The 27452-nt window shown below is 49.4% G+C and overlaps 1 protein-coding gene and 1 non-coding gene across 2 annotated transcripts in view; one reads left to right on the top strand and one right to left on the bottom strand.

Moving 5' to 3' along the window:
• Positions 1–27452, top strand: part of EPHB1 (EPH receptor B1) — a 408827-nt gene that overhangs the window by 320797 nt on the left and 60578 nt on the right. Inside the window, exons 7-10 of the mRNA XM_006214554.4 lie at positions 5974–6136; positions 10076–10184; positions 11071–11135; positions 22971–23093. Of these exons, the coding sequence (XP_006214616.1) occupies positions 5974–6136; positions 10076–10184; positions 11071–11135; positions 22971–23093 (460 nt within the window). The remainder of the gene's footprint in view (positions 1–5973; positions 6137–10075; positions 10185–11070; positions 11136–22970; positions 23094–27452) is intronic.
• On the bottom strand, positions 6418–6489 carry TRNAV-AAC (transfer RNA valine (anticodon AAC)). Its single transcript has one exon. It is a non-coding gene; the product is annotated as a tRNA-Val (tRNA).

The raw sequence follows: 27452 nt of genomic DNA on the forward strand, positions 1-27452 counted from the left end.
ATGACTTACATTTTAAAGGGATCATTCGGGCTTGCTTTTCCATGGAAAAGGGCTAGATCACAATCATCTAAGGCAAGGAGGATTGTGGCTTGAATCAGAGAGGAAGTAGAGGGCTGGTGAAACAGAGTTGATTTGCAGGAATATATGCTGAAGACAGAGCCAACAGGATTTCCAACAGGTTGGATTTTGGATGCGGGAGGGTTTTGCCCTGAGTCAGTAGAAAGATGGAACCACCGGTGACTGAGGAAGGGATCACTGTGGGCGGGGCATGTCTGGGGTGAGGGAAGTTGAGCTCAGTGTCTGACATGCCTTTGAGAGAGCTAAGTGGAGGCGTGGAGAAGGCGGCTGGATGTGCGTGTCTGGGGTTCAGGGGAGAGGACCTGGCTGGAGATGTCCATTTGGAAGTTGTCAGTATGTAGATGGTACAAAAGCCCTTAGATAGGCTGAGATCATCCAGTGGGGCAGTGGTACTAAGAAAAGGATGGATCTGCTGCCTCCGATATGGAGGCCTTGTTAGACGGTGGAACTCGACTGCACTGGGAGGCAGGAGCCCCAGTTCCCAGAGCCCTCTGTAACTGACAGCCACACAGCCGTGGCCCCATGACTGAACCGCTCTAGATCCATTTTCGCATTTGTAAAATGATACCAATTTACCTCCCTGAAAGTGGAAGGCCAGATGGGTTGCAGTCTAGTCTGCGAAGAGGCATGCCCTCCCGCCATTACAGCCCAACTTGGCCAGCAAGGTGAGGGTTAGGCTGCTTTTGACTCATTTAGAGGCTCCTGGGTTTTGTACACAGTTGATTCTGATAATTCAAGAAATTGGGGTAATTTAAACTATCTGGATTCATAAGCCACCATTATATCCTTTCAGCTTTGAATTGGGGGCCCTTATTTGCTACTTCTTATCAGTTAATAAGGTGAATGTTGACATTCCAAAATGTTCGGAACCAGGCTCTTTAGCCAATTGACCACATGGCCTCCTATCACCGCCAAGTTAATCTAACAGTTCAATAGAATAGAATATCATGAGTGACCAGTAAACAGGGTGATGTCAGAGTCACAGCAAGCTTCCACTCAGTCCGCCTTTCCGCACACACGTGAACTAGAGCCTTGTGGCTTATCTTGGGAAAATAGTAACAATTTCTCCCTAGGGTGCCTCCTTTGGGTGCTAGGGGCTTTCTAACCATTACCTCCTCTTCCCCTCACATCCCAGTTTGGTAAATACTAGTATTGCTGCTTTGGGGAAAGAAACTCATGCCCAAAGAAGTTAAAAAACTAACACAACCAACTTGGCCAGATCGCACAGCTAGCAAAGGATCTACAACCTGGGTTCTTTGCACTGCAGCCCGTGGCGGTGCTGGGAAGGGGCTGGATGTGTGGAAACCACTTGCCTTCCTCCTCATCTGTAGAGCCAAGGGCAGTCACCCCAGGGTGGGGCTGAAGAGCTTAATGACAGCGGGGTTGGGGATGGGGCGGGCTCAGAACCAAAACCATGGCTCCCCATTCCCCGATCCATGCGCAACTCCTCCACGGCCTTTCCCTGTCCGTGCAGGTCTCCTCCCTGGAAAAACTGTAGTTAATCTCAACACCTGATGCTGTGAAGGAGGGTCATCCTCCCATTTCAGGCCCTGTCCCTACCTCCCGGTAATGTATACTAATTATTAACAGAACACATGCACAGCAGCTCAGTGCCTGAGGGGGCTTCCACACCTCAGTGAAGCATACTGTTGTCCCAGAGGGTAGACTGCTTTCCTCAGAAACGCAGAAAGTCCTCTGCCCAAGCGTTGGTTACCATTCCATATATTATGATAGATCCCTCACTTATAAAGTGCTTAACTATGAAGTCGGCTACGTTGCCTTGACCATTTCCAATATGTCTAAAGAAAAGACAGGACCTTGTGAGGGTATTTTGAAATAATGACCACAATGATAATAGTTCATCATATATTGAGGACCTATTATATGCCAGATACTCACAGATAGATGACTTCTGATCCTCAAAAGAAATAAAGATACTTGAAAGCCAGATATAACCAATTTCTGGCCGATGGAAATAAGTCACAGAAAGGTTAAATGGCTTACCCGTGACTGCACAGGTCATAGCTAGGGAACCACAGAACCAGAACTATAAATAGTTTTATTGTGTTTCAGCATATTTCTGAGCTCACTGTAGGACTAGATGCAACCGTGTTGACACTGAGGACCTCAGAATTAGCATGGCCCCTGAAATAAGAGATTGTGTCTTAATTTTAAATCCAAGTGTTTGCAACCAGAATGATTCCCCTACCTGCTCCACAAGGTCATGGAATCCTGGGCTTTAGAAGATGCCACCACGACCAGAACTCAGCCCGGCTGATGTCTGGAATTCAGTCCAAAGGAACAAAATCCATCATTCCATAGGATGGAGGAGCCGCAAACTTCTTCCGTGAGGAGCAGGCTGTGAATATTTCAGGCTCGTGGGTCATAGAGTCCTCATCCCAACTACTAACTCTGCCTCTGTAGCAGGAAAGCAGCCGTGGGCAGCATGTCCCTAGATGGACGTGGCGGGGATCCAATAAAAGTTTATTTACGAAAGCAGCTAGCTGGCCAGTGGCTGTAGTTTGCCAAGCCCTGAAAACCCTCCCTGGGTCTTCCGCCCCATATTACCCTCTCGGTTTGTGCTTGGGACACCTTTCAATTCCAGCGCCGTGAATACAGTCAGTGAGGTTTTTGCCTCCTGCAACAGCTCATTAATAGAGAGCTCAGATGCCATCGAGCTGATGACACTCCCAGAGCCTCTCCCGTGTTCATCTCCATCCCCATTTTAATACATTTCCATTCATCATCCTCTCCTGTTTACTGTCTTGTAGCACTTTTCACTCCTGGCGTCAGCGCTTGTAGGCAAATCAGGGGAGGAGCATCGACATCTGCGCTCGGCTGTCTTAATGATTAAGCGTTTAGCCGAGGACTCACCCTCCATAATAACTGTCTAGGCTCGAACGGGCTGGTTGAGACCTTGGGAATTTCTGCCCTTCCAATTTAGGATGATTTTCTCATAGAAACCCTTTCAGACCTTGGCAATATTTTGTGCTCAGTCGATCGGTTCAAACAACTGGTCCGAAGTGTGCTGTTTATTCATTCATTTAGCACTGAGGAGTTGGGCACCTGGGCAGGGGGAGCCTTGTGCTAGGTTGGGGATGGAGGGAGGAAGAAGGCGTGGTCTCTGCCCTAGACAGATGCAGCCTCTGTCTCCCAGATGCTTATAAAAATCTGTCATAAGCAACAAGACAAAAAGCAACCCTGCTCTTTGCTCTCCCTTATTTGTCTGTGATTGACTAATGGTTTTGAGAGGGAAAAGGACAGATACTCATTTTAATCACTGAACTTCTTGAAGAATGCATGGACTATAAAGGGTTGATGGGTTCATGTTTGGTCCTCATGATCCAAATGCGAATATACCCACACACATTTTTCAGTAAAAGGAGCTGCCCAGCCAGTGCCTCACGTATTTCAATCAGTGCATCCTTGCATCCGATTCCCATAAAGCCATGGAATTCAGGCAGACACCTGGATTTTGTAGCAATGGGATTTTGTCCTAATTCGTTAGGTGGATGACGATTTTCATAGCTTCAGATCTCCAGTGTGTCAAGACAGTAATGACCGAAGCTCTAGGTGGCACCTCTCCTAGGGTGGACGCCCTTCTTTCTGCTGAATCCCTGATTGGTGGTGATGGGGGTGGCATTGGTGTTGGTATAAACTCACTTTTTTAAATAGATCAGATAGAGGGTGGGGAGTCCCCTCCTAGAGGCCAATGGATATTGCTTCCCTTAGGAGCGCAGGCCTCTCTGTAACTTTCAGCTGTCTATTTTAGCTGGCCTCTGGCCTGTGGTCCCTTACAACTGCTTCCAAGTCACTCACCACCAGCCCCTGTGCCACCTACACTCCAGAGATGCCCTGTTTCTTGCAGGTTCCTGAACTTCTGCAGGCCTTGCCTTTGCATGTCTTAATCTGTTCTCAGGGGATATTCAGTTCAGCTCTCACTCTCCTCGTTCATCCATGGGGCTAATTTCTTTCATCTTCCCTGACTCACTCATGCCCCCCTTTCTGTGAGCCCCACCCGACCTCCTTATCAGTCTGGGCTGGGGGACCCTCTGCCGCTCCCCCTCTGCCAGGTCACTCAGTTGGCACTGCTGTCATCCTCTGCTTATTTTCGGCCCCACCCCACAAGGTATTGGGGACCCAAGGGGAGAGACCATGACTTGGGACCTGCAGCCCTTGTATAGTGCCCAACACATGGTAGTGTGACATCAGCTGACCACCTGGCCAAATGAGTGAATGATCACACATCATGTCATCCATCGTAGCCTTTGTAAAGTAGACTTTTACCTATTTTAAGACAACAGTAATTTCTTACCATTGTGCTGTATTCTTTTGTCCTGGTTCAGCTTCACACATTTCTTCTGTGGTCTGACTAAGGACATGGCTTACAGATGGCTTACTAAGGGTATGGCTTCTCATCATTAACCTTCCCCTCATGTGTCACATGTCTCCTGGGCTGTTGTGCCTGAACTTGTCACAGTACCCTAGATCAGCACATAGGACTCTGGGCCTCCTTCCTGGTGACCCAAGGTCTTCTTTTTCACTAAGGTCACCATTTTGCTCTAAGATTCATGGTGGAAACAGGGGCAGACCCAGATTCTAAACTTTGTTGCTGCACACTGCGGGGTGAGCCACCATCTCCAAGATGCTCGCGTGGAAATGATCAGAGGCGGGGTGGTGTGTACGAAGGTGCTGAGGGTGGGACGTCAGACGAGCGTCCGTGGGCTGGAGTAGTGAGGGGTGCTTTCCTAGAAGAAGCGGCTTGACGGGGAGAGGCTTATGGCACCTGGAGAACGCAGGGGAGGCCTGGAGAGAGGCATTTCGGCCTGGGAAAGCAGTCCAGGCAGAGGCCTGGTGGTCAGGGCTGTGGCACCTGGGGGGACGGCAAGGTGGCAGTTTTGGGGCATGTGAGAGCCCGCAGTTGACTTTGTTATGAAAGGCCCGAGGACCGAGATTGAGGAGTTTTGTCTTTATCTGATAATAGTTTTAGGGAGTGAGAGATCTTTTTTACAAGAGAAGTTCCGATTTGGTAGGGAGGGAGTGGCAGAAAAGATGGGAGGCTACCAAAATCCAGGTACAAACCACATGTTGGGTAAGATCAGCAGAAAGAGAGGAAGTAGGGACACTTTAAGGACCTCACATTGTTGTGGAGAGTCAGAGGGATGAGATACACAGGCCGCGTCTATGCACACCCGACAACACGTGTGCGGGTCACAGGGACAGTAGAGGGCAGGGCAGGTGCTGAAGAGAGTGACACACAGGAGTGGGGGCTGGCCCCCTGAATAGTGGGACGGGTGAGGACACAGGCCCTGCTCTCCAGGAAGGAGGGGCATGCCCTCCCTAGATGCTGGTGGAGAGCAACTCGGAAGATGAGGACCCAGACACACACATGCCGAGGTGACAGCAGAAGCAGGGGTGCGAGGCAGTCCAGAATGGCCTCAAGCTCTTAGACAAAATCATTTGTCTGAAGACTTGAGGGCCCTTAAGGAGTGATCTAGAACAACCATTGCGAGAAGTGACCAGGAAGGTCTTGAGTGAGGAGACAGAAGCGAGACAGAGAGAGGTGGGCAGGGTGCCAGCGTGGCCCAGTGTGCTTCCGCTGAGGTCAAAGACGGATGTGCTTTGCTATTCTGCCTCTGAACCCTGGAGGGGGAAGGAGTGAAAAATGACTATGTGTCCCCCTGCCAGGCCGTGAGAGTCAGCCGCTCGCTCAGATCCCCCTCTTTAGAGCATCCCCACCCCGTGGTCCAGAGCTGGTTTGTCCAAGCCAGTCTGTCCCTATTTTGAGGGATGCCCTGGGGTTGGGGACAACTAGCAGATCTGCAGGACCAAAAGCTGAGGGGGCCCGTGTGCTCAGGAGCAGGCTGCTGACCTCGGCCCTTTGTTCTTTTGCAGGAACACAATGAATTCAACTCCTCCACGTCGCGGAGCCAGACCAACACTGCGCGGATCGACGGGCTGCGGCCAGGCATCGTGTACGTGGTGCAGGTGCGCGCCCGCACTGTGGCCGGCTACGGCAAGTTCAGCGGCAAGATGTGCTTCCAGACTCTGACAGACGGTAAGGGGCCAGGACCTGGGATGCCCGGTGACCTGGACATGGGGCAAACAGTCGGAGAGGAGAAGCAGCACCGAAGAGGTTGTGCTCACAGCGAAAATGCTGGCCTCTAACTAGACTCCTGTGGAATTCTCTCAGAAGGGTTCATCCCCAATAGGGCCCTGTAGATTTGCTTAACTCACTGGGCAAGACATCTGTCTGAAGTCTGGCCTGTTTCTCAACATCTTTTTTTGGGGGGCGGTAATTAGGTCTATTTATTTATTATTAAGTTTTTATTATTCTAATGGAGGTACTGGGGATTGAACCCAGACCTTGTGCATGTTAAGCACGTGCTCTACCACTGAGCTATACCCTCCCCTACCATTTCTCAACATCTCATGGGGTCGCTGGAAAGACTGTCTGCAACACACGCGCGCAGAGAGGTCCCCACGTGTGGACCTGCGTTCGCACAGCAGTGAGACCTACACGTAACTGAAGAATATGCCTCTATTGGTACCTCTGTGGTTTCACCCTCACTCCCACTTAACGTCTCTGCTCTCAGGGCTGGGAGCTGAGCGCACAGCCTCACTGCATGAGCCAAGGGTGCCAGGAAGAAAGCAGAGAGACACAATTTGGGGAGTGGCCGTCTCACGCATCTCAGAATATTTAAAGCAGCTTCATGGGATGATCCCCAGAAGGCCCTGCTTCATTGTTGCCAGAGAGAATGGCCACTGTTTTCCAAACAATCCCCAAGGCCAGACAGTCTGTCACCAAAAATGCTTCCACCTTTGGGGTTTATTAGTTTCCTGTTATAACAATCCCCCCAGTCCTCTGAGACCACCCCCTTTAGTTGTTATGAAAATCCGACTTCCCTCAGCATTGCGTATGGGTGTCTGTCTCTGTTAGCCACTGACCTCAGAGTGTATGTTCATTTATCTATCTACTATCTATTTACCTGCTTCTCCATATTGATTTCTTCATTGATGACTTATTTCTGATCACTTCCCAAATGTCAGTCTGTTCCCAGCTTCCCAATTGAAAGCCTTTAGTTTTTCCTTTACTACTTAAATCATATAGAAAACCAGCTGCCTTTATAAAACATCTTATTTTATGCCAGTGTGCTCCGGTGTAACTTGATAGGGCTGGAGGTTTTATATTGATTCATATTTTATATACATATGTATATATAATTGAAATATAGTCAGTTTACAATGTCATGTCAATTTCTGGTGTACAGCATGATGGTTCAGTCATCCATATACGTACATATATTTGTTTTCTTATTCTTTTTCATTATAGGTTACTACAAGATATTGAATAGAGTTCCCTGTGCTGTACAGCAGAAACTTGTCATTTATTTATTTTACATATAGTTGTTAGTATCTGCAAATCTCAAAGTCCCAATTTATCCCTTCCTGACTCATATTTGAACAATTTAAAAATTCACCAGGAAGATTGGAAAATCAGATGATTTCATGTCAAAATTGTGATATCCATTTCGTTGTGAAAAATTGTAAGAGGAGCCAGGGCTGTTGGGCCTTCTGGTGTGAGGACTGGGCCCTGAGCTGGGGGCTTGCTGCCCTGTGCAGGGCTTACCCAGGGGTCTGAGCCTGGATGCTTTGATGTGAGCTGTCTGGCCTCTAGAATTAGAGTTTGCAACTGGTGCTGAGTTTACTTAGGGGTGGTTTTGCTCGTATTTTGAGGCGGTGAGCTAGGGTAGAAAGGTGAACCAGTTGACTCAGATTAATAAGGCAGCTGGTAGGAAGCGAACGCAGGCTGTCTTCTGTTCCGTAAAGACTCTGTCACCCTCTTAGCACCTCACTTACCTTCTAGATTTATGGGCACTTTGACATCAGGAAACACACAGGATTAAAAGCCCAAAACTCTACATGCTCTGAGCACTGGTCTCTTGGCAATTCTGCTAGACAAATCAAGAAGTAACAAATTTCTCCCAAGAAGGCTATTCCTTTTACATTTGGCAGTAAAGTTTTGTAAACCCAAGGGGGGCCGGATGTGAGAGTTCTGGGAAGTGGCCAAAGTCTAGAGTGTTTGTCTTCATGAGTGAGGTTCACACATCAGTAGTAATTATATTCACCGAGGCTTCTGGTCTCTCTGCAGCACAAAGGTGAGTCTGAAGGTTGGTCAGTGTTAGGGTCACTGGGGTGGGGGGACCTGTGGCTCCCACCCAGGGTCAGTGACCACGCTTTGGGCAGGTGACCTCCACACGGGCCAGAGCCGCTGTGGTCCCTGGGCTACTCTCAGCTACAGCCTGCTTACCTTTGACTTGGCCGCCTAATTTTTTTTAAGCTATTTATACAGCAGGGCTTACCAAAGGTTTACCAAGGTTTACCATGTTTCCTAAGCACTCCAGGTGATTCTTATGCGTCCCAATGGTGGAGAACCATCCTTCAACTCTATGGGTGGAGAAGGAGACTTCTAAACTCAACGATGTTGGTTCTCGAAGCCTCTGGCTCTTTAAAAATCAATTTGAAAGCCTGAAGGTCATATGGCTTAGGAAGTTTTTAATCTATTTGGACTCCTCACTTCCGTTTCTTTTTTTTCTCTTCCAAATTAATTTTTTAAACACACATGTTACAAAAAGCTCTCAGCAGAGGGAAACTGAAACTCTACCTTCAGTCTTTAAAATTGATTTCTAGAGACTGGGAGGCTTGAAGAACAACATCCTTGTCTTTAGAAGTCTCGTCCTCCACCCACAGCATTGAAGCACGGCTCCCAAACACTGGGGCGCGTAAGAACCACCCAGAGTGCTTGGTAAACACACGGAGGTTCTAGATTCAGCAGATTTGAGCAGGAATGGGTCCTACAGTCAGGCTCAGATGAGTCTGATACCGGGCACAGGGAGCCTCACTTCTAGAGGAACTGTCATGAGGTCGGCCAGATAAAATACAGGATGGCCAGTTAAATGTGAATTTCAGGTAAACAGCAAATACTGCTTTAGTGTAAGTATCCCAGATACTTCTATTCTGTATTTTTCTTTGCTATATCTGGCAACCCTACTTGTAACAGAACATACATAGCTTGGCTTGCATACATCCCAGTCCTGAACATTAGATACTGACTCCTTGACACCCAGGGTGTGAATGACCACAAGGATACTAACAGGCCACTGGGCGGAGTGGTTTATGTAGATTAAGGGAGAGAATTAGTATTCGGGGCATCTGTGGTAGGTCAGACACTGTGAAATAGGTGTCACAAGATTTGATTAAAACATGTATTTTACAGAGAAGGAGTCTGAGAGTCAGAGGGACTGAATGCTTTGTCCAAGATCACAGGCTTCCCCGCGGGGAAAGCCAGGGTTTGGGTGAGCTCTGTCCGTCTCTGTGACCCATGGGCACCCACGCCCCTGTGTAATACAGCCTGGTTCCAACACTGGAGAAAAGCCTGGATCCTATTCTTCTAGAGTCTGAGGTGGAGACCACGGGGCCGTCTCTGGGTGTTCCTTCCCCCTCCGCAGCTCCTGGTGCAGTGCTGGCTGGCCGCAGATGCTCTGAGGGGTCTGCTCGGTGACTCTGTTTACTCCAGTGCATGTCAGCAACGTTGGGTTTGAGAAGATCCTTCAGCAGGGGTTTCCTTCTCCGCCATTAGACGTGTCCTTAGCATGGCTCAAACCTTTGAGAGGCCTTCTGAATCAGGGCGTGGAGACCTGGGTCACCTCTGCTCTGGGACAAACGTCATCAGCTCCTTGTCCTGAGATCTTCTGTAATTGCTGTTTTGCTTTTAGTGTTGTCATTGTCATTTGGTTTTTTGTTTTCTTTGTTTGTGACTTAATGATGTATCCTTTGTTTGGGTCAGTCTTACTCTGAAGCGCAGAAACTCCCTAACTATCTATTTCTCTGGCCATCCGTCTGTCTATGTATCTGATGTGTTTGGTGTCATCACTGAGTACCAGCCCTATGCACAGGGCATACAGAAAGGTTCTAATGCCTATTTTTTCTCACCTAGACGATTACAAGTCTGAGCTGCGGGAGCAGCTGCCCCTGATCGCTGGCTCGGCGGCAGCTGGGGTGGTGTTCGTGGTGTCCTTGGTGGCCATCTCCATCGTCTGTAGCAGGTAGGACCTCCACCCCAGCTCCTGCCTGCTCTCCTCAGACCCAGGAAGCCCCCACTTGTGGGCCCTTCCCCGGTCATGCAGACAAGACAGGGCCTGACCATTCAGGGACACACCTGATGGTGTCATCAAAATCACCCCAATCATCACCCCCATCTCCATCCACAGGCAGCCTAGAATTCTCCAGATTGTTTATTTTCTCTGTGCCTGGGATAAAATCCTCTGTAAGAGCCAGGCAAAGCTCTGAGTAAACAGCATTTGTCCTCAAACCTCATTTTAGCCAAGACGTTTAGCCCCCGCTCACACAGGGCGGTTTTTTTGGAGTGACAGTTATAAAATTGCGTTTGACCCATTGGAGTATCACGCCCTGTGCCGTAGCCCGTCCTCTGGCTGGAGAGACAGGACCTTCGGCACAGGGAAAGTGGCAGGTGGGCAGGAGTGGAGCTGAGGAGGAAAAGACAAGCTGCAAGTTCTGCAGCAGGGCCGGTGCAAAGGCCTTGTGAATTTTTAATACTGTTGCTGCCGCCTTGGGCAGTTAGCACGGATTCTGCTGCGCACAGCCCTGTAGCCGGCCCTGCAGCTCCGCAGTGCGGCCAGAGTGCTGGTAGGCGTCCTCCGGAGCCTCTGCACCAGGCGCTGGTGGAGAACCCCCAGCCCTGCCGGCCTCTGAAAGACCTTGACTTGAAAGCAGACCTAGCTGCCCACGGTGGTGGTCGAGCCAGAACGCCGGCCACAACAGGAGCTTCACTTAAAGTGAGGGTTGCAGTTCCCAATGCTAAGAGATGTCCGGCTGAGCCCCTGTCAGGACTGGAGGCCCGGGTGGAGGTCCCGGGCGCAGAGTGGTGGGGTGCACCCTGGCTGAGAGAGCTTCTGCCCCTTGTATCCACAGGAAACGGGCTTACAGCAAGGAAGCTGTGTACAGCGATAAACTCCAGCATTACAGCACAGGCCGAGGTGAGTAGAAAGCAGACACCCGCTGCCTGAGCCCCAGAGAACCACTGAGTCAAGCGGCTAAGTGCTTGGGGCGCTCCTTAGAGCCAGACCGGCCGGTCCCAACTGCCAGCCCTCTTCCCGCCCCCAGTGCCCAGCTGCTGGGTCCCCAGGGCCCAAGGCTGCCCACCCTATCTGTGTCCGCCCTTCGTGGGTGCTCAGTGGATGCCAGGCAGGTAGATTATCTTCTGCACTGATAAGCCCGAGTGGGACACGGACTGCAGGGGAAAGATTGGGTTTAGCAAGTCAATGAATCCTGAAATCAGACTCAGTGGGAAAAGATCGAGGGCTCTCTATTAACATCTTCTGCCTTATCTTATCCAACGGAGCGGCTGGGGAATGTGTGTTAACCAAATTCACAGATAAGCCAGAGAACACGAATGTAGGGAATTAAAAAAGATAGTGGAGCCCAAGAGGCCAAAGTGGTGGGCTAGCTCCCAAGTGTTCTCTTTTGAGCAGTGCCTTTAAAAGTTCTTCTCACTCATTATCTACTCCTCTCTTCTTTTGAAAACGTATATATAATATTTTTAGAACTACGATTCCCCCCCACCCACGTGCGACGTAAAGTCCTGTGTCAGGATTATTCTTTTAGCTGTGTAATTACAACATGGCAGGATCTGAAAAGGTCCTGCTCGGTCAGCCGGGCCACCTCCTGCCTCCAGAAAGCAGAACGCTGAGCTCCTGACAGCAGACATGTTCTGTTTCCAAATAACTCCATGTGAATTCTGCAGACGCTCTCAGAAACCTGCCCCCGCCCTTGGTGCTGCACCCTCTCTGTCACAGGCTGCCTCCGTGAGCCACGTGTCACCTCCATCCTGCTGTGGCAGGACCAGCCCCCTCTTCCCGTTCACTGGGCGGTGAGCATGGAAACCTAAGCATGCCATCACCCGGCGGTTGTGGGAGCAGAAACGGGCTCCAAGACAAAAGTTCTCACCCGAGGTTACCTAAGGCGGGGAGTGATGCCCGACCTCTCACGGCAGCTTCACGGCCAAGGAGTCCGTGTTCTTGCCCGGCCAAGGCTGGTCGGGGCTGGGCTGCACCCTGGCCACTCTATAGATATGGCTTTGTTCCTCCAGGGATTTTCAGTCCAAGACCAAGAACCTGCCAAGGGTCTGTAGAGGACCAAGCCCCTGGCAGCTGCGCTGCTGTTCTGCGGTCATGGCTGGGAAGCCGCTGTGGGCTCGGCACCGGCTGAGGCACTGGGATTCTCCCAAGGTGGTCCAGGCAGCCCCCATAGTCAGCAGCACAAAGTGGAGGGGGGCGTTGGGAGAGCCGCCCCTTTCTAAGGCTACAGGCACAGCTCCTGCGACACTCAGAGTCCCATTTACCTCCCTTTCTCCCCTGACAGCAGGCCACTCTGGCCTCCGTTTGAAGCAGACCTCCCTGGTTTTAGAGGAAACACCTTAAACTGTTCTCTCTCTTTTCCTCTGTCCTGACTCTGCACCTCACTGCAAAATCTGCAGGTGTTTTTACTTACACTAACCTGTGCATTTGCCCTTCTAGGCAGGCCCTTAGCTTCCCCAGCTGGAAAACAGAGACTGGGATTTAGTTATGATTCTGAGGGGACGGTGCCCCCTGCAGGGTACATCAGAATGACCTGGAGGGCCTTCTCTGTTGCCCTGCGTCCCTGCTCTGGGCTGACCTCTGGCCATATTGAGAGTCACTAGAAGTCTATTTCAGATTTGGTGTCCTCTGAACTCTTTGGATGAAACTCTTAAAGATGATCTTGTCTACCTGAAAGGAGAGGACACAAAATGGGGTTCAGAAGGAGGGATACCGTCTTAAAGACTAGAGGTGCCCAAAGGTAAGAATGGGGTGCCCTCGGAGGGAGCTCCCCTTTTCAAAGGCAGCCTTGTCATGACCCCTTTGTTGGGGTACAGAGAGTCCCTGAGCATCAAGTCAGGGTGCAACTTGCTGCCTTTCGGGCCCCTTCAACCTGAGATCTGACCACTCTCCTGCTCTGGAAGGGCCGGCTTTGCTGGGCCACCACGCAGCACCCACATACATACTTCCAAAGCGCTCACAGCCCCCTTCTAGGGGACTGTCCTCTCTAAGGCCACCAGAAGGACGCTTCCCTGGTTCCCAGGGTCCACAGGGAAACCAACACTCAGTCTACAGTCGTAATGGCCTTGCTGCAACCAGTGAGGACATCTGATTACACAATGTTGATAAGTTGTATGGTCTCCACCCCAGGGACTTGGGGACACAGAGTTCTTCATAGACCAGAGTTCACTCCCTCAGCTGCCTTAGAAGTCTGTCTTCTTTTTAATTCAGTTCTTTTATAATGCTCTTTCCTTCTATTCACATCTGTGCTCTTTTCCTCCGGTCCCTGAAACCCTGGCTCCTCTTTGCATCCAGGTTCTCTAAACTCATAGCCCTGTGCATTGAATCGCACTAGTACATCTTCTCCTGTGAACATCTGTCCCTCTGACTAAAGCTATTATTGTTGGAGAATCGCAGTCAAAGGACATGGCACACGTATAGCAAAAGAGGAAACCCAAGGCTCTGATGGAAGATGGGCCTGGCCCGAGACTGGGGAGGGTAGGAACTTTATTCTGGTAGCTTATCTCAACTCCTCCAGCCCTGACACACCCTCTAGGGGGTGGGCATTGATCTTGGGAGGTGAAATGACTATGCCAGATCTCGTGGCTCATGGGTAGCAGAGGTGGACTGCACCCTCTCTACACCTGCCTGCAGAGCCCAGGGCCTTTCCCTATCACAGAGGCCCATGCCCGAAGGCCAGAAGCAAGTCAAAAATGGGCTGAGGACTAACCCCAGGAGTTCCGGTTGGTGGTTTGTTGGTCCCCCTCTGGGTCGCAGTGCAGGAGGCAGAAAGGCAGATAATGCCGGATCTGAATATGTGCGTATAAGCATTTCTGGGCCATTCACAGGCATGCTCCTCACTGTGGGATGTGGGCAGTAGCCTGGAGAACCAAGCACTTCCTGCCCTGGGAGTAACAGAGAAGCTGCAGCAGCTCCCCAGCCTCACTTATCAGTATCCAAGGGGCCCCTGACTCTCTTCCCCGCAGGCAGGGCTCTCAGGGCACTTTACAGAGGTTGGCAACCCCTGCCCTCCCAGACCCGCCTTTCAAGCTGATGCAAAGGCTGAAGGAGACATAACAGAAATGTTGGTAAACAGAATACTTTCTCTAGCCCATCGAGACTCGGCAGATCGTGTCAGTTTGAGAATACCAAGGGCCCTCTAGGGCACTGGCTTACATCCCCCCTCTGCACCTGGAGCACAGAGAACAGACTTGTAAAGGGGGACTTGGATTTGGGTGACAGAGACTGGAGGGAAGGCGGTCTGGGAAGAGATACTGTGTGCACATGGTGCTGGATGCTGGGATGAAGCGCCTGGGAGTCTGTTGTCCATGTTCATGGGAGGGTGGGTTGGGGGCGGGGGTTTCCCGGGCCCTGGAAGAGGTAGACAGACGGTGTGTTCTCATGGGTTCCACGGACCAGTTTTCAGAAGGGGCTGGCTGACTAAAAATTGCCTGGATGGGATGATCCAGGTGGCTGAGGGTAGGCTGGGGAATCTATCTTTAGTAAAGTTCCAGTTGATTCTCCATTTGGGAAATGTTACCAGGTACTTATAGGGCTTGGATAACTACGCCCTTGATGGTGGTGGACACTGCACTGATTTCTGAGATGGATGTAGTAGGCAGGGGCGGGGAGAGAAGAAGGTAAGGGCTTGGTGAGGGGCCAAGGGCTTTCAGAAAGTAACCCTAACAGCATCATCTCCATGTCACAGGCAACTGCAGATATAATCACAGAGTCACTTTTGTTAAACTTTGAGAAAAGCAAAAACAAATGGGCTATGTCTCCGAAGACCCTAAGACTGGCAAACACTCTAATTTTCACACAGGACAAGAGGACAGGACACAGGGACCACAGAACGGGAGTATGAGCTTGGTCCCGGCCAAAAGCTTGAGGAGACTGGAGGCAGATGGATTCTGGGCATTTAAAACTGAATTCAGTGATCCCTGAGAATGAACATAGGATTATTAAAAAAAGTTCTGGGGACCTCATCTCGTTTCCTAGGGTTATGAATTTAGGAAATTAGCCAGGAATTGTGTATGTAGTGCATTTTTGTTTTGGCAAAACTATTTGATGCTCTCCTATGGGAGAGCATTGTGCAGTGGGTACAGAGCTTGCCTGCACAGCCGCAGAAGGTGGGTTAGTGACTCTGTCAGCCAGGAAGGAGGTCCCCCGTTTTATTTCAATCCTTGTCCAATTCAATCTCTTGTTTGTTTGATTGTTTTTTAAATTCATGAGTCAGGTGCAAGCCGAGGAATGCTTATCGAGTTTGGAGGTAACAGTTGGGTAGCAGAAGTAACACCACAGAAGACAGAATCGAAATTCAGAGCGATACCACAGCCTTGAATGCTAATTTGAAATCTGCGAGACAAAATGTTAGAGGGATAAATCTGGAATCTAGTGTTGAGGTTCAAACAAGAATAAAGCAGAATGAAAAGTTGGAGACCTGACTTGCTATCTTTGTTGGAAAGAGTTTAGGTATTTACATTAGGTATCACATACTTAATAAGAGTGTATAAATAGCTGATTAAAAAGCTATGCACTCTTACTGATGTAGAATAATACTACTAAAATCCTCCAGTTTTGAGCAGTTACTATGTTAAGCACAGTCACTTTAAGGTAACTAATTTAATCCCCATAACTGTCCAATGAAGTAGATTTTGCGTGTGAGGAAACAGAGACTCAAAGAAGCGAGTAACCTGTTCAGAGTCTTGGAATTAGTGATTTGCAAAAATCAAAGTTTTAAATTCAGGCCTGTCTGCCTTTGTGGTCGCAATGAAAGTTTGGATCAGAGGAGGTAATACACAGACGTGCTGTCCTCTGTGGTGGTAAGAACACGTCTAGAGGGATGTTCTTGGCTCTTGGGGTCCCCACGTCAAGAAGGACTTTGTCAGCAAGGCAGCCTGCCCGCAGAGGGTGCCAAGTCCTGACCTGCTACCGCAGAGATACCAGCCAGTTTGGTGCCAGAGAAATGCAGGCAGGGACCTGGGGGTCACCATTAGGCGTGACACCATCATGCAGTTGCTGCGTTTGTGAGGTTAAACGGAACTGTCAGTGAAAGATCAAAGGAGGCAGACTTTGATTCAGTGAGAGAACACTGCCCCCCAAGACTGGAACTGTCAACACAGAGTCAGGCTGCTTGTGGGGAGGGAGGGAGTTAAGCCCTCTGCTCTTGCAGAGACAGCTGTCAGTGAAGGATGCTATACAGAGGATTCCTGCTTTAGGGAGGAGATTGGACTTGATGCGACCCAGAAACACATCTGGGTCTGAGATTCCACACCCGGCTTTCTTGACTCTGTGTAGTAGGGATGTTTTTGAACTGCAGAGGACACAGCATCCTGTCCATTGGCAATCACCTTGGACACCAGGGTGAAGGACAGGTGTGCCGGGAGGAGGGGGACAGACCGGGGAAATTTTGGCTGCTTCTCCTGGAGGTAACAGCAGCGTTAGTCACTGAGCAGGAATAAATGAGGGCCTGTGGGAAGAGGAGGAGAGGCCCCCAGGTGCCAAAGGTGGCTGAGTGTTCAGTGGGTGCTTATTAAATGTCAAATAAATTCAATGAGCTAGATTCACCCGTGTGTCGGCTGCTGGCTCCAAGCCAGAGCCTCTAAAAACTAAGTTAACTCTGTGAGTCCCCAGCTCCTTCACTGTTCCTGGCAGGGTGCCAGTTGCCCAGAAACAGTGGGCCTTGACTGGAAGGACCTGCCTGTTCTGGTCAGTTGATATCCAAGAAGCAGGGAGATATTAAACTTCTTTTCCTGAAATATCTTCCTCTATAGCAAGGAGCCTGTGGCCCACTTGCCTTCTTCTGGAGACACGTGGTAGACAGTAGCTGTGGTTTTAAGAACAAATTTTAAAGTGTGGTGAGAACCCCAGACAGAAGGTGGAGGAACAGTCTTTTTCCTCCTCCCTGGGGCTCCCCCTCTTGGCTTCATCCTCTATCCCTGGCTGAGCACCCAGCACCTCCAGTTTTTCATAGAAAAAGGCAACCACCCATTGCTCCGGACTTGGCCCTAAGAAGCAGGCAGAGCAAACATTTTAGAGCCTTTCCTGTAGCTTTAAGGAACTGAGTCTTTAGCCCTTCACATCCACAGCTTCAACTCCCATTCATGTGTCTTCCACATCCACATCTCCAGATTCAGTCTTTCAGTTCTGTTTCCATGCTGAGTTTCCGGACTGGCTTCTAGGCACTTGCACATTTCACCTGTGCATTCAAAATTTAACACCATGTGTGCAAACTTCCCCGACAATAGGGTTTCCTTCCCAAAGTCCATTACCTGGTTCATAGGAGCAGGATTCTGGAAGCCTTGGCATCGATTTGGATTCTTCTGGTCCCTCCTTAATTCCTCATCTTTAATTGCTCACCACGTGCTGTCAGTTCTTCCTTTGAAATTTCTCTTGCCTCTTTTGCTGTTGTCACTGTGGTGCTCTGGTTGCAAACTGTGCACCTTCATTGCTGCGGCTACCCCAGAGCTGTTTTCTCAGCCCCCAGCCCCTTCCCCACAGCAGTGCGTGTGAATGCTGCAGGCTGCCAGTGAAATGAACTCCCCGATGCCTTCCTCTCAGTACATCCCTTCCCCGCTGCTGGAACACTTGTCAGCTCTGTGTGTCCGATGGCATCAATCCCAATGCCGTTGTTTGAGGGTCAGGTCCCTCCCATGCTAGCAAATCAGCACTGGTCCACCTCAGACGCTGCTGCTTTCCACATTCAAGCTGGCCACACTCTCTTCACTCATGCAAGGGCAGGTGTCTCTCTGAGCTTCAGCCTTCTCCCTCTCCGATGAAGGACCACATCACTTGTCCTTCTAGGACTCTGACCTTGAAGACTGGCGTCCATTGTCTTCCACCTTCCCTGGTTTCTGCAGCATTTACAGCTTGTTTCCATATGTGGGATCCTCATTCCAAACTCTCCGGCCCTGCTCTCCAGTTATTCCGTGTCTCAGAGAATTCCATGAGGATTGTCTTCTTCGTAGCTGCCACAGCCCCTAGCACGGTGCTAGTCGGGTGTCTCGTCCACTTTGAGAAAATGAGGGGCAACAACGTCCTGAGGCAGGAGACTGGATGAGGTCCCTCCCGGGGACCGGAATTGAGGTGCCGATCTCTGAACAGCTTCTCTCTTGTGCTTAGATATCTGGACCAAATTTAGGTGAGTCACAGATATGACAAAGTCTGCCTTGAGTCCAGAATGGGGAATGAGGAGGCAGACTCCCCACTTCCCGTGGCTCCCTCAAACCTCCCAGGACACCAGATACCGACAGCTGGAAACAAGCTAATGCACTAGCTCCGGGACCTGGCTGTGGGGTCCAGGGATGGGGAGCGCCGGGCTCCTCCGGGCGCCCCTGAAGCCTCCCTCACAGGCAGTTGTGTGCTCCATGGACCCACAAGATGTCCTTGGAACTGATTTTGTACTTTTTCAATTTGCGAGAGGGCTGAATGGCAGCCTTCCATCTTCTCCTTCGTTTTTCATACCCAAATGTCACCTACTGTTCAGGACTGTCCCTTTCCTGGCCCGTACTATTCTGCCCTGAGAGCCTGGCACTTGTAAACATCCCTAGCTGACTTTTTAGATGCACCCTAATGATTTCCAGCAGTGAGAATTTGTCCCAGTCTCTTCCCTTTTGGGAGCACCCTGACCTACTTACTGATGTAAGGTCTCTGACAACGGCCAGGAGTTTCTTCTGCTTCAAGGACTGCTGCATGCCAAGCAAGAAGGCTCTGGGTGGTAGCCAAGTCATTTCTCCCCAAACCTAATATATTTAAAGGCTTGGTCCATGTTTAAGATTTTGCAGGTCTCCTGGGATGATGGTCCTTTAAAGCTTCAGCAATTCAGATTGTGACTCTCGCTATGGCATAAATGAGTTTTGAGATCAAAGAACAAACGTGTCGGCAAATCAGATCTTCAATAGAAATTAGTAAACTAGACGATCGTAAAATTGAAGATTTTTTCTCTCTCTCTTGGCACCATCAGTCAGTTTACTATTTTTGTGCCAAAGGTATGTAACCCATGTTAAAAATAATGAAAATAACCAGGAACTATAAAACATTATAAATATAGATTATTAAGACTAATAATAATAGGAAGCATTGTGCAGAGCATTATAAAAAGTCTCACATTGTAGAGCTGTATTACATCTGATATTATTGTAACGGCCATTAATATTATTTCCCCAACACTCAACAATCTGAGAACATTTTCTGAGCCCTGTCTCCAAATGTTTGGCTGTGCCTGACTCCGCAGCTGACTCGAATTCCTTGTTCACTGTCTGGTGATTCATTGCACTAAATACCATTTCCCTGATAATTAAAAACTGCTCACTGGCAAGTGGGAGCAGGAACAGGCTGATGCAGGATTTATGCAGAAACACAAAATGAGCCAAAAGACAAATGACCTGTTCTGCCTAGCTAAAGGCATTTTTTTTTTCTTTTTTTTTTTTTCTCATCATCTTCTGGGACTTGGAAAAGGCTAGCTGTGATGAGGGAGACAGGTCTGGAGAGAGGCGTCATCCCGAGATGAGGTGGATGCGGGGGAGCCATTAGTGCACGTGCTCCTCAATTTCAGGGAAAACAAGTCCGATTTCTTACGCCTGCACAGATGCAGGACATTTGAAACTGGCATTGCATCAGCACGCCGAGGCTCCGTGGCCCTCCCTGGCTTCTTGTGGAAGGCTTTGGCAGTGACCAAAGCCCCTGGCCCAGAGAAGCCATTGAGATATCATATGTGCACAAACACACACTCTCACATGCACATATGTGCACACACACACACTCCTTAATTCCACAAGCCGGCGAGGTAGCACGTCTGTGAATAAACTGCACAGTCATCAGAGCGTGAACTTTCTCCCACGTAGGTGTGCCTGCTTGCACGCCACTGGCCTAAATGAATCCTGGCACTGTCAAGAGATGGGCCTTTCTCTTCTGGGAATAGCTCCTTCCCAGAACTGATTGGGCCAATATCTGTGGAGCTCATTAACTCGGAATCCTTTCTCATTCATCCTTACGTATGTCTTCACTTGCAAACCATTCATTACAGCACATTCCAGATTGTTTAATTAGTTTCCATGGAAGAGGTCCTGTAGGGCAGCTTAGCATACATCGTTTAAAAGCTCTTGATCCAAAATAACAAGGTGGTTATTTTTAAAGTAACTAATATGACCTTAAGAGGCTTACATCCCCCACTGCCCACCCCTCTATCTTCCTCTTCCTAGCTCCCTAGACACTTCCTAGAACAACTTGCAGATAACAGTCATGAGCATATATCAGTCTGTGATCCCTCCTTGTGCATCAGGCACTGTGTTAGTGTGTCACTTGCAATATGGTCTTTAATATTGCAACTGTCCCTGGAGGAAGGTGTTCTCTCCTCCGTTGGCAGAAGAGAAAATCATTAGAAGAGATGTATGTGGTCTTGCTGCAGAATGCCAGGCTGCAAGGAGGCTTTGGGGTTCTGACCTCACCTCTGGATCCCAGCCTCTGGGCTCTCAACCTCCTCTCATCTCAGCCCAGAACTGGGAGAAAGTCACAGGTTGTTGGCACTGACCTGCTGCCCTGTTGAGTGGGTCTGCCGTGGCCTCATCTCTTGCCCTCAGCTGTGCATCGTACACTGGCTGACTTCCATCTGCCACATCTGCATTTCTTCACCTAAGCACACTCTCTCGCCTTCCAGCCTCCCTGCCCACCTGCACAGCCGGCCAAGCAGCTCCCAGCCAATGACTGATGGGAGTTGTTGGTAACACTATAGCTCCCTCCACCTGGGGTGGGCAACTCTGAAGCATGTGGCACCCGCACAGCTTTCAGAGCTTTGGAGGGGGCGGGGCTTAAGCCTGCATCAGTTACCTGTGTCAGTTACCCACAGTGTAAGTGCCATGAGAGCACACCTTTGATAGGCTGCCTTCTATTCCCCACCTTCCTTCCCCACTCACCTGCAAGTACTTCTTGGGACCACCTCCCAGATAAGCCACTTGCTTTCAAAACCTTGTCTCAAGTTGTTGAGACCCCAAAGACGACTGCCGGAGATGCTGGTCTGCATTGTTAGGCTTTCCATCTGTTCCAGTCCCTCCTGCTCTTCACTCGATCTCCACACCACATGAGAGAGATGAACCCCCATCTCTGTGTTCTTTCCCTTGTGCCCAATGAAATTAAAGTAAAATCTCCTCTTTCTCTCTTCATCCATTCATCCTCCAGGGATTAGAACATTCTCTTAAAAAGTTGAGGATGTGGTTTGTCCAAATTTCAATCAGCAGATTCCAGAGTCAACACGGTCAACTCCAAGTTTCCAACGAGCATTCTAGGATGATGCAGACCACCCTAAAGCAAGCTGCCTAGTACAGCACGAGTGATTTTATTTCATGACTGGGAATAACCCAACTTTCAGAAAAAGCAATTCCCCTGGGCAGGGCATTTGGCTCTCGTTGGCTTTAAAAACATACCCTCTTTAGTTCTTTACTGCATCTTCCTTCTCTCTCTGGATTGTATTCCGGACAGAACTGGTGACCAGGGCAATATTAATTTGGGGAAGCTGTAGAGTCATCAGAAGTTTTGGGGATGAACGATGTCAAAACTGGACCGACCATGTGCTCAGGGCCGGGAGACACTGAGAAGGAGCAACGGTGGGACGTGTGCACTGAGAGGGTGGAGCTCGGGGAATCTCAGGTCCAGCCTCAGCCTGGTCCCCAGCTTCAAGTACAGCGCTCGTGCTGTCTCAGACCCGCCTGCCCTGCTGACCCGCCTCTTCCACGAACCAGACAGCAACTGCGGGCAGAGAAAACGGCTACTCTCCCCAAGGATGTGATGCTAGACTGTGCTGTTTAGCTTTCGAAGCCCACCTCCCACCACACTACTGCCAGGCAAACAATCTCCATACTTGCCTAACGACACATCCAACGTGGTGAAAAATGATACTGCGATGAATCCATTTATTTCTTGGGTTCCATTTCCTTCTTTTGTCCCCTCTCCACTTTTTGAATGCTTTTTTTTCCTGCAGTGACAATTCTCTGTTTTGTCCTCATGCAGACCTATTTATCTTGCCCCTGTAAACATCAGTGACAAAGTCCATATTCCTTTATGTATTTCTCATTTACCATCTTATTCACTTTTCATACTTCAGTGTGTTTGAAGGCATGGGGGTTCAATAACCATTTTTCTTTCATCCCACCTCATTTTTTTTTTCTGTAGACTTTCCTCTTTTATCTTTCTCAGTGTTTCTATACTCTTCCACGTTTCCTCTTCCGGTATCCTGGCTTGGCACTCCTATCTTGAGGTTTTTCTAATAGCAATTTCTTTTTTTTTTCTTTTTTTAAATCCATTCTCATCCTTCTTCCAGCCCTGGACACAGCCGTCAGTTATAACCTTAACGGTGGCCTCCACTCAGGAAAGTTGTCAAGTTGATAAATATTGATATCTACCCTACCATTTTACCACCACTTTTCTGCTAATGCATTTGGTTGGTATCAATCAGCTTCTTTGCCTTCTGTGAGTGCCCGGTGTGGGAACTGGTCCCGATCTGTCACTTATAAGTAATCTGCTCCACATTTCATCAAGAGCTCAAACACAGAAGGAAATATGGAGGAGAAGTAGAGGACAGAGAACCAAGCTAGTGTGGCCCAGAGGGAAGGGAGATGGAGTGGTCCAGCAAGGAAAAGAGAGGCAGCTTGATGTGCAGGAGAGACGTCCCCTCAAACCATACCCTTCTCCTGGGGACATCAGCCAGTGCTTAATGACCACCGTGTCCTCTTTGGGATGTTAACCCTGCTTATCTCCTCCAATAAGGGTCCCCAGGGATGAAGATCTACATTGACCCCTTCACTTACGAGGACCCCAATGAAGCTGTCCGGGAGTTTGCCAAGGAGATTGATGTCTCTTTTGTGAAAATCGAAGAGGTCATCGGAGCAGGTATGGCTCTCCTCCCCACCCCACCCCATTTCTGTTCTTTTGGTGTCCAGACATCCTCTTCTCAGCACTCTGGGTGTCCGCTGCCATCTTTCTTTCTCCCCAGAAGATGTGTCTAAACCACCTACGGTGTGTGTCTAGGGATCTCTTGGGGATCTTGTCCATGGTGTCCAAGCTTATTTTTTGTTGCAGAGAAGACAGTGCTAATTTTAAAAGATTCAGAAATAGCTCTGAAAGTGGACCACCAAACACAGATAAGGAGAGAGACATAGGGCAATCAGTTGAGAAGATTTTGAAAGAAGTGCAAGTTTTTAGAAGCCACATCCAGTACTGCATTCACCGACACTGGTATCTCCATGGCTCTGGGCCAAGATTTCTTCCCACACTTTCAGTTCTCCTTCTGCAACGTGCATGGATTTGGAGACAGACCATGAGGAACTAAAGAAGAACCACTGTTTCTAGAAGAAAACCCATCCATAGCCGTAGTTCCTAAAAAAGATCTATGATACGGATGGTAACAGAAGACAAATTTCAGTCCCAAGAAATGTGTGCTCTCATCCGTTTTACTGCATTGGAATAGAAACCCAGCCCAGCAGAGAACTAACTGCCTGAGATGCTCTCAGGGAATTTTATCTCAAGACTGAGCTAGAATTTTCATCTTCCTTTAATGGATCACTAGTTGAGTCAGTTGGGCAATGGATCCAGCCTTATTCATGTAACTGAATAAAATATTCCCAAATACCGTTCCTTTGGAAGTAATCTCTTTACTGCCCCCTCTGCTGTCTTTTCTGAATCTTTTTTTAAAAATGTGTTTGCTTTGTGTCCTCTTTCTACTTTTGTTTCCTTTTACAACATTCTTTGTCTTTTCTTCTTCCAATCATAGTAGCCATTGTTCAAGATCCCTCACGCACATCTGTAGCCTTCTTTGTAGCTCCTGTGTCTGGAAGTGCTTTGTTCACATCGATATTTTGAGGGCCATGGGGTTGCCACTTCCAATAATATTTTTGCTCCATAAAATATGTTGAGTCCAAGTCTTACAGACAGCTACTCCATATATTATCTTTAGGGAGAAAGTCACCGTCCTTCCATTCACTGCCTCTCTTAATGCACTGAGAGGTCAAAAAGCCATCTGTGAAATTGGAAGTCACATTTGAAAGCTTGCCCCATGAAACCACTATTTTCATGCTCTGATTTCCCTCTTAAAGAGCTCCAACCTCATAGCATCAGCGTGGTGGGTACCGGGACTCTCCCTGCAGGGACACACCACTCTCTTGCTGCCAGCCCCTCCCGAGTCCCAGCCGGCTGACCGTAACCTGGTCCCCAGCAGTCTGTACAGATTTCCCACTGACTTTCATTACATATGTTACTGAATCACGACTTCCCCTTCTGGGCAGATAATCTTCTCTTCCCCCTTAGATGCTGACATACCTAAGGATCGTGCCTTGGAAGGCTGGATAGCAGATAAATCGGATTACTCGTAGGGGCTCAGGTTTCTCCAGTACAGTTGAAAGCGTGTTGGGGAAGAGCCCTTTCACTCCCGCACCCTGTTCCTCCGCATTGTTCATTGTTGTGTCATGTGGCCGTGGTGCTAGTGATTTTAATGTTGTTATTTATGTCATGAGCTTAGCGCAGCGTGTTCAGGACTGCATTTCATCCCAGAGAGCACACGTCAGCCCCCTTCCCGCCTTTGTCCGGGGAGAAGGAAAGAGCGTTCTCACTTTATGACCCGCCTGGGGAATTGCTACTTGCCGCGAGCTCACCCACTGCTGGCCGCCTGTAAAAGGGCAATCACGGCCCCGCTCCATGCTTCACCTTCCATCTTTGTGTCGCCTTTGCTGATGCTGCCATGTTTGCGCATTCTGCTTCGAGAAGGCTCGGTCCTCACCATGGCTCACCCTGTCTTGGGCAGGGATGATACATTTAGCCATTTATAAGGTGCCCAGCACCTTGGAATAAAGACTTCTGCCCAGTTGCTGCTAATCATCCTCTACCAGACACCCCTCTGCTCATGTTTCAGAAATTGCAAAGCTAATCCCTGTGGTTAATTCACTCTGCGTCCCTTGATGCAGTTTCAACAGGAGACACTCCGGGCTGGCATCCACCTGCCTTCACTCTCCAGTTCTTTTTCTCCTCCATCACTACTCCTGCTTGGCCCCAACCCTGCCTCACTGAGACTGACTTTACATTGCGCTGAAAGAGCTGATGTAAAGGTCAAATTTAAAAAAAAAAAAGAATTTTGTAAGGTGAAAGGTATACAGTGTAATTGGCAATATTTCCCTTCGCCACCTGGCAGATTGAGTGCAGGGGGCAGAATCTGGCTTGGATAATGGTAACACAACATGAGAAGAATTGGAAATCAGTTCTCCTTCCTTCATTCTGTTCCTTCCCTCCATCCCTCAACACAGTCTCATTGAATATTTTTTGCATGCTGGATGTGGAGTCCCAGAGGTGAGCAGACAGCCGCCCTGCTCTGAGGTCTGACAGTCTTAGAGAGAAACAGACCAGGCACGTGCTCACTGATTCACACAGCTCTGTGTACAAAGTTCGGGGCCAACACAGAGCAGCGTCCAGCTTCTCAGGGAGTGAGTCAGGGGATCAGGAAGACTTCACCAAGGAGATCACCTCTGGCCTGAGTGTTCAAGGATAGAAACTAGTAAAAAAAAAAAAAAGTCACTTTTTGTGAAACTCATGAGAGTGAGATGGAAGAGGGAAATTAAATGACTTAAGGAGGGAAATGAGCGTGACCTTCCAGCAGTCATGCGCTGCAGCCAGCTTGCTCTGTCTTGCGAGAGCCAACAGTGTGCCTCTGTTTCCAGCTCCGTGTTCAGTGACATCGTGTTTGTAGTTTGACATCAGCCATGGGAGGAGTCTTTATACCCTGAGAATCGGCAAATGCTACAAATCAGGGGTATTTGTTTCTCTGTTTTCTGGGGAGCCGGTTGTTGAATGCTTACCCGGACACCCAACGTGCAAGGTAAATTCAAAGAGGTTGCAGAGGAACTGGCCCGTTTCTGCTGAGCGTAGGCCCAGAGGAAAGGGCTGTGTTTGTGGCAGAATTCAAGAAGGTCCTCGTTCATGAAACACTGGTTCCCTGCCTGTGATGGTGGTGGACACTGGAAAACACTCAGTGCCTAACCATCCCGGCCCGACATGCCATGGCCTGGCACAGTCCCACTCTGCGAGACGAGGGGCGGGGACAGAGCTAAGACGAGGGGCCGGAGAACATGTGGCCCTGGAGGTGGGGGAAGGAAAGGCTTGGTGGCCAGAGAGGATACAGGGAAGCAGGTTTGGAGGGCCCCTGAGGACGTGGAGGCTTTGGATGGGCTGGTGCTCTGCGCAGCACATGAGAACAAAGAGGAGGCTGCTGGGGAGGCATTTCCTGAGCGTAAGTTTCAAGGATTAAGCCTGGAGAATCAGGCTGAGGTTTAGAGATCTGGGGGCTGCGGTTTGGATTTGATCCTACAGAAGTGCTGAGCGGGTAGGTTCTGAGCAAGGTGGGTGGTGGGAATGAGGTGGGGAGAAGGTGGTAGGTGCTGTGTTTAGACTGGACTGGAAGAGGTGATGGGGAAGGGTGGGCAAGAACTAGGAGGCAATGAGACCAGTTGTGGGGCTTGGAAATGTGGAGAGAGTTTGAGATGGCCATTGCTGGGACCACGGGTGCTCAGGAAGGCTGCACTGCAGCAAGTCAACTGATCTAAATCAGAATGTATCCAAACACGGCAAATGGAGAGGCTGGTGGGCTTGGTGACTGGCATTGATGGAAAGGCACGGCAGAGGGCGCAAGGTAATTTCACATGCGAGACGAGAGAGAGGTGGTGAGTGCGCTGAAAGTGGCCTGGTGGAAGGAGGAAGGCCGATCCTTCCTCTTCCTGCAGGTGATGGGAATTACTGAAGTCGCTTGAGAGAGGGCGGCAGGCGATCAAGGTTGGTGCCTTTGGAGAATGTCAGCTGTTTGTAACCATGAATCTAATAGGAGTCCCCAGGAGTTGACCTATGGAGTTCTGATCCACTGGTTAATTCTGATTGGTTTGATCTGTAGACATGCCCAGAGCATAAACCAGGGCTGCTGGTATCATTGGGCCTTATGGCATGAATAGCACTACTGGGTTGTGCAGTGTGCAACCGATACAACTGTGTAGCAGCCCTGAGCATGACAAATGCACAAAACTATAGGTAGGGGTGTCACCAGAAGGTGTCATCCAAGGGGAGAGATGCCAACTGTATTTTAATTCGTAAACACATCCTCCCCTGACTCCAGCAGCTGCCGGTTCAGCATTTCCACAGATGGCTTGTCGTGAAGGAGAGGAGGCCTGCTGTGAGAGGGCTGAGTAAGGAGAGCTGGGGAAAGGGAATTCGTGCTGG

This window comes from Vicugna pacos, chromosome 1 (assembly GCF_048564905.1).
Source record: "Vicugna pacos chromosome 1, VicPac4, whole genome shotgun sequence".
In the NCBI taxonomy this organism is placed as follows: domain Eukaryota; kingdom Metazoa; phylum Chordata; class Mammalia; order Artiodactyla; family Camelidae; genus Vicugna; species Vicugna pacos.